The sequence below is a fragment of the Leiobunum rupestre genome, chromosome 10 (assembly GCF_980474605.1).
Source record: "Leiobunum rupestre chromosome 10, qqLeiRupe1.1.hap1, whole genome shotgun sequence".
Lineage (NCBI taxonomy): Eukaryota > Metazoa > Arthropoda > Arachnida > Opiliones > Sclerosomatidae > Leiobunum > Leiobunum rupestre.
The window spans coordinates 13,460,048-13,473,217 of NC_143393.1; the positions used below are offsets into that span (position 1 = coordinate 13,460,048).

The 13,170-nt window shown below is 38.4% G+C and overlaps 1 protein-coding gene across 3 annotated transcripts in view; it reads left to right on the plus strand.

Moving 5' to 3' along the window:
• LOC149924451 (BMP and activin membrane-bound inhibitor homolog) overlaps positions 1 to 13,170 on the plus strand; it is a 57,821-nt gene that overhangs the window by 36,679 nt on the left and 7,972 nt on the right. For all 3 annotated transcript variants that reach the window (XR_016477123.1, XM_090162063.1, XM_090162064.1), the window contains exon 2: positions 8,280 to 8,675. Coding sequence is in view for 2 of the 3 variants with exons in the window: in XM_090162063.1 (XP_090018189.1) it covers positions 8,280 to 8,675 (396 nt within the window). In the remaining variant the exon portion in view is untranslated. The remainder of the gene's footprint in view (positions 1 to 8,279; positions 8,676 to 13,170) is intronic.

Genomic DNA, 13,170 nt, shown 5'->3' on the forward strand with positions numbered 1-13,170 from the left:
AGCGACTTGTAAAGGTAATTACTGGTGGCCAGGTTACAATGCGTAGGAGGGTGGTGGCAAGCTCTTAGTGCCACGCGAGTCAACAGCTCCTTACTTAGTATTACCGTCAACCTAAAAAGGTTTTTATCGAAAGGGGAAACCGAAGATCTCGAGGGAAAATCCTTTAACCAGTGGGCAGATAACTTGCAAACTTAACGCGTCAGGAGCTGTTCCGAGTTTTCTCGTATTATGTTTTTATAGAGCTGAGCGTGAGATAACTTTAGCAGACAGATTAAGCCACCCCTCTCAAACGTGTAGGGAAAACTGATAGGTGTGTAGACTGAGCTCTATTCCCTACAATCTACGCTCCTACGTTCACCTTTTTAAATGGGTGGCTTACCCAGTCTATTATCCGAACTGCTCTTGATAACAGCCTGACTGACAAATATGTCATGTTAATACGAGCGGCTTCTGAGGTGAATTCCTATCAGGGTAAACTACTCCCGAGAAGAGCCTGAGAGACAAATTTAATGTTAATTCGAGCGGCGTCTGAGCTGAGTAAGTATTTGGAAAAAATGCCCATCGTGGTGAACTACTCCTGAGAAGAGCCTGAGAGACAAATTTAATGTGAATTTGAGCGGCTTCTGAGGTAACTACTCCTGAGTATAGCCTGAGAGACAAATTTAATGTGAATTTGAGCGGCTTCTGAGCTAACAACTCCTGAGTATAGCCTGAGAGACAAATTTAATGTGAATTTTAGCGGCTTCTGAGCTGAGTAAGGATTTTGAAAAAGTGCCCATCGTGGTGAACTGTTCGTGAGAAGAGCCTGACTGACAAATATGTCATGTTAATACGAGCGGCTTCTGAGCTAAGTAAGGATTTTGAAAAAATGCCCATCGTGGTGAACTACTCCTGAGAAGAGCCTGAGAGACAAATTTCATGTGAATTTGAGCGGCTTCTGAGCTGAGTAAGGATTTGGGAAAAATGCCCATCGCGGTATTGGTGGGAAGGGGGGGGGGGTAGTCTTCGTGTCTCCGGCGATATGAATGAAAATAACCGAATTGCCGCTGTTTTTCGGGGGATTTAATTAGCATTTGCTCCACCTGGCGCGCGGATTGTCTCAATCGAGTCGTTTCCGCGTGCGACTGGCGCCATGCGACAAGTCTGACGCGACGCTCGTACCTCCCCACCATGCTATTCGGCGACAGTTCTACCATCTAATTTTTACCGCTGTATATTTTTTGTTGATGTATTTTGTAATATAATTCCCGTTTTTATCCGATGTCGAAATATATGTCGTTTTCCTTTCTAATTTACCGCCCGTCAAATACATAACTGTTGTAACCAAGTTTCTTATAAATTTCCATGGTTGAATTTTTAGGACCATCAAATTTACCGTTTCATTCTCTTTAAACCAGAATGCTTTTATATATTTTTTATCAATCTATATTTTTTAATATTTTTATTTATATTTTTCATTTTAAAGATAATTTATTTTCAATTTATAATTCCCTTGTTTGGATGTTTATGACCTCCTATTTCACCGTTTTATTATCTTTAAACTATAATATTTTAACATTTTATTTTGATGTTATTATTTAGGTTTTTTAAAAATAATTATCATAATTTATTGGTTCAGTTTTTTATACTTTCATATTACATTCTTGTTCTAAGATCAGGGGAATACGGTAATAGAATTTTGTAGCTTTAGCCTCGGATACCATGTTGTTTTCTATTGATAAAAACGTGGGTGGTGTTCTATGACATCATAGTGCGATTTAGTAAATATCGTTTCGAACCGTTCGTAGTTACTAGTGTTGTTAATTTTCCGCTAAAATAAAATGCGGAAAAATTTTCGGAAAATTTTCCGAATTGCGGAAAAATAAAAAATTTAAACATAAATCTTTTTAAGGGTTTTTAACTTTTTATCGATATAAAATGTCTAATATCAGTAAACATACTACAAAACATTAATAGTGTTACATTGTTAATCAGTTAAACTAGTCTAGAGGTTTAGTTTTACTTTCAGATTCGAAAAAATTAGGCGAAAATTCCGCTTTATTGAAATTTTCAAACAATATATTAGACTAATCATGGAATTAAAACTTTTTTATTTTTTTCGGAAAAATACGGAAAATTTTCCGGAAAAAAGGCCTCGGTCATTTTCCGCGGAAAATAATATCGACTTACAACACTAATAGTTGAAATCAAAATTCATTAAAAACTATTAATTTGAAATCAAAATTCATAAAAAAACTATTAATTTGAAATCAAAATTCATAAATAACATTTATTAATTTGAAATTAAAATTCATAAAAAAACTTTATTAATTTGAAATTAAAATTCCTAAAATACTATTAATTTGAAATCAAAATCTGTAAAAAACTATATTAATTCGAAATCAAAATTCGTAATCAACTATATTTAACTGGCTGACGTAAAAGGAACAAACGTAATAAAGATAAAGTATAAATTGAAAAACAATAGAGATTATGTCTACACGAGTTTGTACTAGAAAAGGATACATGTACTTTCACTGGCTCGACGCCGATTGTATTTGAAATCCATAATGATACACAGACATTTTTGATACTACTTAAATAATAAACTAATAATAATGGTAGTTATTATTATTAGGTTGAGACGAATTTTAATGTTACTCCTAATTGACGGCTTCGGATATTGGCCGATACTGGTACAAGAAAAATATTTCCAGGAAAAATTTAAAAATAGGAAAATTCTCGATTAACTAACTATTCGATTTGTGAGGCTTAGAAAGTATGTATGAAGTAAAATAAAAATAAACATATTCGGATATACTCTTGCATTTTCATGAAAAATTATAATAAAATGGTATGGCAGTCTTTTACAATGATTCATATGCACTACTGTTATGATAGATAACTTGGTTAATATCGGCCGATATTATCGGTATACAGGGTGTTTCAAAAGGTTATGGAAAATTTTTAAGGAGTTGTAGGGGGTGAGTTGAGAAGTATGCCAGTTTTTTCCCATTTTCCTAGGATAAGTTAAAAGAGTGCCAGAGAGCTTCAAAATGTGGCCTACTAGCCCCTGGAAGTAGGCTTCAACAAGCGCAAAACCAAGCAGCAGGGATAGGTAAAAATGGACTTTGTAAACAAATCGAGGTAGCCAGCGTAAAAAAGTAAACTTCCAGGGGCTAGTAGGCCACACTTTGAAGCTCTCTGCGCTCTTTTATCTCATCGTAGGAAAATGAAGGAAAAAACAGCCATAGTTCTCAACTCACCCCCTACAACATAACCTTTTGAAACACCCTGTATACGGCATCACCCATATCGGTGCATCCCTACTGTCTAGTGTCCTAATCTATAAATAAATACCTTCTCGGCGTTACTTAGGCGGTGAAATCCATCGAGCGGACGGACTATCATTGTGGGCCGTTTGCTAAATTATTTCCAGCCCCGTTCCGACCCCGTTCGTAATATTTGAAGGCCCATTTTTCGCGGGCCATTTGGGTTTGACTTTGTAGATTTTTCGCGGCGGGGTGCCTCGTGATCCTCTCGAGAAGATGATCGCCATCGCAGCCAGATGAGAAGCCGACCTCCTGCCACGAAATTTCCAAACATTGCCTTCTTTAAATTAAAAAGATCGCCCCTTATTGGACGCCAGTCGCGCGGGAAGGGTGAAGTCGACGCTGTTTAACTCGGGGTTGAAGTGTCTGGTGAATTCGAATCGGGGCTCCTACGCGAGGTATCAGTCGGCGCTACCCCGCCCATTTTTGGAACTCGCCGATACTCGAGACGCGCGCCATCCAGGAGGGCCTTGCAGGGCTAATCTACTCATCCGTCATAAACTTTTCACTTTTCTTCGGTTACGGGATTTTTTTTGTTATTTAAATTCTTGAATTTATTTATTTATACATACGGCCCTGGAAAATTATAATAACAATAATAATCAGCTAAGCTAACACAGCCCATAAACTCAGGTATAGATAGGGTTGCCACACGTCCGTTAAATCAGGGAAAGTCAGGGAATTGAAAAAAAGGCCTAAAAGGTCAGGGAATTAAAAAATAGGCTTAAAAGGTCGGGGAATTTTAAGAATTTGTAAAACTTAAGGGAAAAGTCAGGGAATTCAATTTCATCGTGACACTTTTTGTAGGTAATTTTACTCTAGATCTATGACCAATTCTATGATTATCATTTATTTCCATGAAAGTTTGGCTAATTTTTTCAACGTACCGATGGACTTATATTTCAGTAAAAAGGTTATTTAAATTTATTAACTTTTGATAAAAGTAAAATATAACGTAAATATTTAGGCCTTAATAAGTCGGGGGAAATCGCTTAAAATGGTCAGGGAAAAAAGGGAATAGTCAGGGAATTTAATCTCAAACTTTGGTAGCAACCCTGTATAGATTCTCCTTCTTTGTACGTAATTGCAATGAGTAACTGTGTTAATAATGCTCCTACTCTTGCTCTGGATACTGATTCAAATGAATCTCGTAAGGTCTCCCAGATTGTAGGTGCATTTCTTATGCCCGTAAACAAACTTCGAAGTTCAGGACGAACCGCTAGGGCTATCATGGAAAAAGCTCTTGATTATCTTTGTATTTAATGACATCTGCTATTGATGCACCCAAGGCACCACCTTAGGCCCAAGTCATCTAGCGACTTAAAAAATTTAACGGCTCGAGCTTTTGAAGTTCGCAGCGTGTATCGGCGCTTGAAACGCATTGAATTCTTTTCGAGGTAAAAAAAAACATGACGAGAAATAAACCCGACTTAATTTATTCGGTGATTTATTATTATGAGGCAACAAATCCCGCCCTGCTAAGTGGCACCAAGAACGTATTCAGGTTTATACGAGAACCTAAGAGCCAGATCTATTACCTACCACTGTACGGAGCTTATATTGTAAATTTAAATTTACAATAAGCGACTTTCAATAACCGCACCACCATCTTTCGGCCTTAAACATAACTATTAGCATGGTATTTGTCACAACAAAGATAAATAAATAAATAAATAAAAATAATAAATAATAATCAGCTAGGCACCACCTAAGCTAACTGCGCGTGTGTCAGATATTATTGAAATTCGATTATTTGAAAGTAGAGGGCTGTTGGCTCGCGTGGCATGAAGGGATTGCCCCCCCCCCCCTAATACGCATTGTAACCCAGCCACCTGAATTAAAGGCTTTGAAAGTCGCTAGTTGACTTGGGCCGGTGGTTGTGCCTAGCCGTCTCTAAAGTAAAGTCCGTTATCAAAGGTCACTCCTAGATCCTTCGCGAAAGTATGCCGTTGAATAATATCATTATTAACTTTATATAAATATTTAATAAAATGAGTTATCCTACTAAAAGAGACAATACACCAATTCGCATATTACATACAGGGAAACAAACCTTTAGAAACCGAGTATAAAATTTTAATTTCGTATTTCTACACTAGATGACACCAGCGTGGATATTTTGGCGCAAAATTTGAATAAAAAATTAAATTTTTATATTTATTATATAATTTAAGTGCTATTTCAAGCTGAAAGTTTACATAAAATATATTAGAAAATATAGTTATACAAAATTTCAGCTTTTAAATAACCACAATTTAAATTAGACTTTCGCGGATATTGTCATTTTTGTTATTTCGGATTGTAAACTGATGGCGCCATCTAGTAACAAGTAGATTATTAAAAATGTACACACAATGGCGGTACCCCTGTAAAAGGGGCTTCTCCCATCTTATACGCGTATTAGTGTATGACGGATTTACTGGGGTTCATTGGAAGGTTGTTTGTGATAAACCAATGGGATATAGCAATAATAATAATAATTTTTTCTTGATATGATAATTGATAATATAGTTCCAATATCTCTCTATTTTGGATTTAATTCATCATTTAAATAGTTCAATTCAGTTTAAGTATCCCGAACCAATTCACGGTTGGCACGGTACCTGGAAAACCTGGAATTCTTGGAAAAGTCAGGGAATTTCAATATGGGTATAAAAATGAGGGAAAAATCAGGGAATTTAATTTCGGTTGCAAATATAAAACTTTTACTAAAATAAACGTTAAAAAATACAAAATCTTGGCACAAACTAAGTCAGGGAAAATATCAGGAGATGATCAGGGAAAACCTGGAAAGGTCAGGGAATTTGATTGTGAAAAAAGTAGAAAAACTGTGGCAACCCTGCAATTGCAGGGTTCATACAGAACCTGGATAAGTCAGGGATCTGTAAAATGGAGGGAAAATGTCAGGGATAAGTCAGGGATTTAAATAATTTCGTAGAAAGTCAGGGATAAGTCAGGGATTTTAGTTAGTCAACCAAACCACACATGAATTTGTGACCTAAAATTATAAAAAAAAGTCAAAAAATATAACCAAAAAGGTCAGGAATAATATTGCCAAAAATTGGTCAGGGATAACCTGGCAAAGTCAGGGATTTTAGATCAGAAATTTTCGTACGAACCCTGAATTAGAAGTTAAATAAATAGATATACACGTTTTTTCAAAGTGGGAAAGAAATTCGACACTAGATGGCGATACACAATTAGAAAAATGGTGGGTAGTAGATTGATGGTAGCTGGCTAAAAACCGTAGACTCGGGCGTTCTCATAAAAGCCTAAATACATTATCGGTCCTTTGATTTATTACTATAGACGAATCTTAATTTTCAGATGTTTACGTAACTGAAAACCGTCATTATAGCACATGGTTTCGTGACTAAGAGGACCTCAAACCAAGAAGTGATATTATTCTTAAGACTCTCGTTTGCGCGAGACAAGTTGACGCCGACATTTTCCCATGCTCTCAGCATTGGCGTTTGCGTAAAATAATATTTAATCGCGCGTCGCGTTTTCATTTCCAGCCCGTAAACCCCCCTCGTTTAATAAATTCCGATATCGCCCGCGTAACCGAAGACTCGAAGCGGCAGCGCACGCTAATTTATTTCGACGCTGATCCTCGTCACCCCCCGCCTCGATCCACCCCGTCAAATTCCAAGCTAATTAATACTCTCGTCTTATTATTAGTCATATACGCGGAGCTTCCAAAAGCAGACCCCTAATTATAAACAATTACGTCTGCCTCGCTCGGACACATCGCCGAAGACTACTCTCTTCGTCCGCCCACTGACGCTGCTGGAATACCGGCTCACCCCCGGAGGGCGTCTTCGGGGGAGGGGCCCTTCTTATAAATCAAGCCCGGCATCGACGGAGACCCGCGATGGTTGTCGTTGTTCGCCATCTTATACTCGAGATATAAATAAAAATTCCATTTTGCGTTTTCGCCACTTCGAAGGTCACGGCGTAAGTGGCGTCATTAATTTGCCCCCGTCCGGGATGGTCCGGGCCAGCTTCTGTTTGGAAGTCTAATAATCGCCCCGGGGTTCGAGTTCTCTTCTTCGGTATGTCCTCCCAATACGAATTTCGAAGATGGTTACGTTCTTTGCCTCATTTCAAACATTATTAGGACGCTGCAAGAGGAGATGGGTGCGATCCCACCTTGTGCGTGGCACTGGGTGAAAACTCGGAACCACTCCTTCCGCGTTGAGTTTGAAAGTTCTCTTCTCACTGGTTAAAGGTGTTTTCCCCTTTCACTAAAAACTTGGTGAGCTTAAGGGTAATAGTACGAACAGGGTTCGTACAAAACCTGGAAAACTTGGAAAAGTCAGGGATTTTGAAAATGTTTACAAAAGGTTAGGGAAACGTCAGGGAATTTGGAAACGATTCCAAAATGTCAGGGAAACGTCAGGGAATTTGGAAATGATTCCAAAATGTCAGGGAAACGTCAGGGAATTTGGAAATGATTCCAAAATGTCAGGGAAACGTCAGGGAATTTGGAAATGATTCCAAAATGTCAGGGAAAAGTTAAGGAATTTGAAAATGGTCCTAAAAAGTAAGGGAATTTTAAAATGACCCCGAAAATCAGGCAAATAAATTTTTGAAAGAAAATATTTTTCAAGATCTTTACCTCAAACCATTCTTTTATTCTACAAAAATGGTCAGGGAAAATTTGTTCAGGGAAAACCTGGAAATGACAGGGAATTTAATTCCGAATTTTTTTTACGAACCCTGATAAAGAACTTGCTGAGGTTTACGGTAAGTGTAGGGACACGAAGGGCTTTCCACAACTCTCCTACGCATTGTAACGCGGCCACCTGTTTAAGGCATTAAAAGTCGCTAGATGACTTGGGCCTCAGGTGGTGCCTCGGGTATTCGCCGAGCTGATTATTATTATTATTTCACACGTTGATCGCAATTGAAATTGGAACTGCGTTTCTTGGTTAATAAGATGCTGATAAAGTTTCTTTTTTCTAGGTGAAATTCGGTGCTATTGCAATTTGCCGGTATGCGTCTCGACGGGCTACATGTGCAAGTCCTCCCAGGACACTTGCTTCACGGAGCACTTCGCCTTCAGCACTGATCTCTCGCAATCCCGGCACGGCTGTTCGGAACTGCTGCACCACTACAAGCGGCAACCGGGGCTCGAGTCTCCTTACCATCCTTGCTCCGGCAGGATGCAGCGAAGGAGGTCCAACGACGTCCTACCGCCCGAGTCGTCTCCTCCGAACCGGAAGACATCGCCGCCGGAAGTCTGGACCAACGGCGACATTTTCCCCTCCTTGTTCTGTTGCCAGGAGGACATGTGCAATTACGTCAACGCCATGGACATCCACGTCCAAATACAAGCCAAATCCAATCACACGCATCGTGGTAAGTAGTGTTCCTACGGGGACCCCGACCCCGACCCCGAAAGTCGGGGATCCCCGACTTCTGTCCCCGACCCCGACCCCGACCCCGACTGTCGCAAATCAAGTCGGGGTTTTCCATTTTTCGGGGTTATGTTTTAGTAATTTTAAATTTTCGCGCCGACGCACCCCGCTAAAATCCTAAAAATATAAAATATATAGGTTCCTTCTCTCCCTTTTTTCGTGGGCGACAATAGAATGATCCGAATGACCTTCGGCTGATGCCGCTGACGTAGCTCTCGCTTGACGCTTGCCTCCGACTTGAGTCGCTTTTTTAAGTTTTAGTTTCATGATTGCCGTTGTTTCGACTTTCGGGCTCTCTCAGTCTCAGCTAAGGAGTGTGGAGTTACAACGTTTCAACGTTTGGAAATTACTTGTGAATTTATAAAACAACTTATTTAAACAATTACAATGCCTAAGCTATAGACCTATTTTAAAATCTACCTATCTGATCTATTTTTACTATAGTCCTAGTCGATAATTCAAAATAACAGTCAAAAATGCCGCCGATCAGTTTTGTAAAATATTTTCGGCGGCGTAATCGTCGGCCATTTTCGGTATGGAGATACAGGCCGGAAGGCAGGCAAGGCTGCCAGATTTCGATAGATTGAAAACGGCCAACTTTGAAATTTTTCGTTTTCAAAACGAAAATTTTGCGGCGTAGCTATCGACTAAGACTATTACTAATAGTCCCTAGGCTCAGAGGCTGGCTTACACAAGATACACTATCTAATCTTAACCAGTAAAATTGGGGTATTTTTTAATTTTTCTATTCTTAATAAATACAAAGAATTTTCCATCCCCGACCCCGACCCCGACTTGTTTTTCGCGGGGTTAGACCCACCCCGACCCCGACCCCGACCCCGACTTTATTTTGACCCCGTACGAACACTAGTGGTAAGCTACGACCTTTTGACCTTCCTCTCGTTCCGTCTATTGCCCCCTTAAGATTGGGATGTCTCTCTCTCTCTCTCTGCTTAATTTGGCGTTCGGCCATAATTTTTGGGACCTACCAATTAAGATCGTATTTTTTGTAATGAAGCCGCTAATTAGCGCCAATTTAGTCTCGCTCCGGAACGCTGCCTCTACTTCGTATACAGTTTCTTTCTTACGCGTTAAGAAAGCCACGGGGGCCATTTTAGATAATACACTTAACGTAATACTGGTCTGTAACGAAATCGCCTGTTATACCTTTAATCGTGGGATGATTGAACCCAACGGAGACGCCATTTCTGGCGCTAATGAGATGCGCCTTGCTGGAAACGGGTTTTGCATCCTGTATTTGCCACTTCCCTCTCCCCCTCTCTCCACTCTTAAATGATAATACGACTAATTAACTTTCGTCAGCTTCTCTCCTCGATCTAAAACAGAATAGTCTTCATTCGGTTGATGGTCTTCTTATCTATATCATTTCTTGATCGTTTGCCATTTTGGCGGCCCTGAATACTTTCTTTGGCTAAAGTAGCCAAAGTACCTATTTAACGAGGTTTTTATTGCCGATTTGGTTCACAGTCGGGCGTAATGTAGACCTATATGAGATATGAAATTTCCTAAAAGGAGACGTTGCACTACCCATTCGATTTGTCATGGCAAACAAAAAAGTTATTGACCACAAAACAAAAATTAGATTTTTTCCTTATTTTACCAAACAATTGTTACAATTTTACCCCAAAAATTGTTACAATTTACCCAAACTTGATGAAATTTACCTAAATGTGGTCCAAATTACCCATTTCGTGATTTTAATTTTTTTTTAAATTTTCGTTGGTAGGATCGTGTAAAACTGAGAAAATCCCATACTTTTTTAAATGGAGATATTTTTGTAATAAGTGGTCAAAAACATTTTCGGTTGCCATGGCAAATCGAATGGGTAGTGCAACGTCTCCTTTTCGGAAATTTCATAACTCACATAACTCATATAGGCATACATTACGCCCGACTGTGATTCTGTGAACCAAATCGGCAGTAAACACCTCGGGTACTCTCCTTGTCAGCTTCTTACTAACAATGTCGCCGACACTGCTATCTATCGGGGAACGGGGAAAGCTAATATTTATTTGATAAACATTATAATTTATAAGCCGTTGATGATAAGTTAACGTACAAGAATATGTTTAATTAAAATTTATTTAACTAATTTCTGTGGATTAAAATATATATAAACTACGAAAGCGCCAAGGCCGTTTGCCAAAAAATGCGTTATATTCGGCACCTTTTCCGCTAATCCCTGACAAAGAAAACCTTCGAAATAACGTGTATATTTAGATGAAGTCACAATTTCGCGGTTGAGGACCAAAAAAAATTAGACAACTCGGCGTAAAATAAAACCGTACAAAGTGCTTTTGCCACTCCAACCAAACACAGACGACTGTAAGAAAGAAATCTTAGATAATCCTAAATTAATCCGTTCATTGTTTTGAGTCTCTTTGGTGAGAGGTGTATTATAGTCAGTCAGTCTGAGTCGGTGAGATCACGTCATTATTCCGAAGTTAAACTGTCTCCTTGTGTTTTTTTTTAAACGTAAAAGATCTCGTTAGTACCAGTCTTAGTCGTCGTACTCTTTTTAGTCTTTTGGCGCCGTTGGTCTGAAGTTCTCGGCTTCTTGCCCCCGCTATCTAGATCTTCATCCCCCCGTCTCAACTTTTTGTATTATTTTCTTCTTTTCTTTTCAAAGTTAAACGGCTTCGTATCAAAAATGGCCATCTTCCAGATTTCGAATTGAAGCTTTTTTTTTTAAATTATTTTCGCCATTTTGCGCCCATTTTAATTGTCGTTGAGAATTAAGATTTAGAACGAGATTGAAAACGACGACTTTTTCTTGGTTAACGCGTAGAGGAATATGGTCCAAGTCATCGAGCGACTTTTAATTCCTTTAATTCAGTGGCCAATTCAGGTGGCAAGCCCTTCATATACCACGCTAGACAACAGCTCCCTACACTCCGATTACCTCTACGAGTTTTTATGGAAAGGGGAAACCAAAGAACTCTGGTAAAAACCCCTTTTAGCCGTGGGGAGAGTACCTTCAAACAAGGGGGTACTCACTTAGGTAATCAGGTCACAGGTGTACAAATCGTGGGTCTCTCTTAAGACAATCACTGGAAATCACCTAAATACTGAAAGAAATCATCGGAAATCACCTAAATATTGAAAGAAATCACAGGAAATCACCTAAATATTGAAAGAAAGTCACCGGAAATCACCTAAATATTGAAAGAAAGTCACCGGAAATCACCTAAATACTGAAAGAAATCATCGGAAATCACCTAAATATTGAAAGAAAGTCACCGGAAATCACCTAAATACTGAAAGAAATCGTCGGAAATCACCTAAATATTGAAAGAAAGTCACCGGAAATCACCTAAATATTGAAATAAATCACCGGAAATCACCTAAATATTGAAAGATAGTCACCGGAAATCACCTAAATATTGAAATAAATCACCGGAAATCACCTAAATATTGAAAGAAAGTCACCGGAAATCACCTAAATATTGAAAGAAAGTCACCGGAAATCACCTAAATATTGAAAGAAATCACCGGAAATCACCTAAATATTGAAATAAATCACGGGAAATCACCTAAATATTGAAAGAAAGTCACCGGAAATCACCTAAATATTGAAAGAAAGTCACCGGAAATCACCTAAATATTGAAAGAAATCACCGGAAATCACCTAAATATTGAAATAAATCACGGGAAGTCACCTAAATATTGAAAGAAAGTCACCGGAAATCACCTAAATATTGAAAGAAATCACCGGAAATCACCTAATTATTGAAAGAAAGTCACCGGAAATCACCTAATTATTGAAAGAAAGTCACCGGAAATCACCTAAATACTGAAAGAAAGCATCGGAAATCACCTAAATATTGAAAGAAATCACCGGAAATCACCTAAATATTGAAATAAATCACCGGAAATCACCTAATTATTGTAAGAAAGTCACCGGAAATCACCTAAATACTGAAAGAAATCATCGGAAATCACCTAAATATTGAAAGAAATCACCGGAAATCACCTAAATATTGAAATAAATCACCGGAAATCACCTAATTATTGAAAGAAAGTCACCGGAAATAACCTAAATATTGAAAGAAAGTCACCGGAAATCACCTAAATACTGAAAGAAATCATCGGAAATCACCTAAATACTGAAAGAAATCATCGGAAATCACCTAAATATTGAAAGAAAGTCACCGGAAATCACCTAAATATTGAAAGAAATCACCGGAAATCACCTAAATATTGAAAGAAAGTCACCGGAAATCACCTAAATATTGAAAGAAATCACCGGAAATCACCTAAATATTGAAATAAATCACGGGAAGTCACCTAAATATTGAAAGAAAGTCACCGGAAATCACCTAAATATTGAAAGAAATCACCGGAAATCACCTAATTATTGAAAGAAAGTCACCGGAAATCACCTAAATACTGAAAGAAAGCATCGGAAATCACCT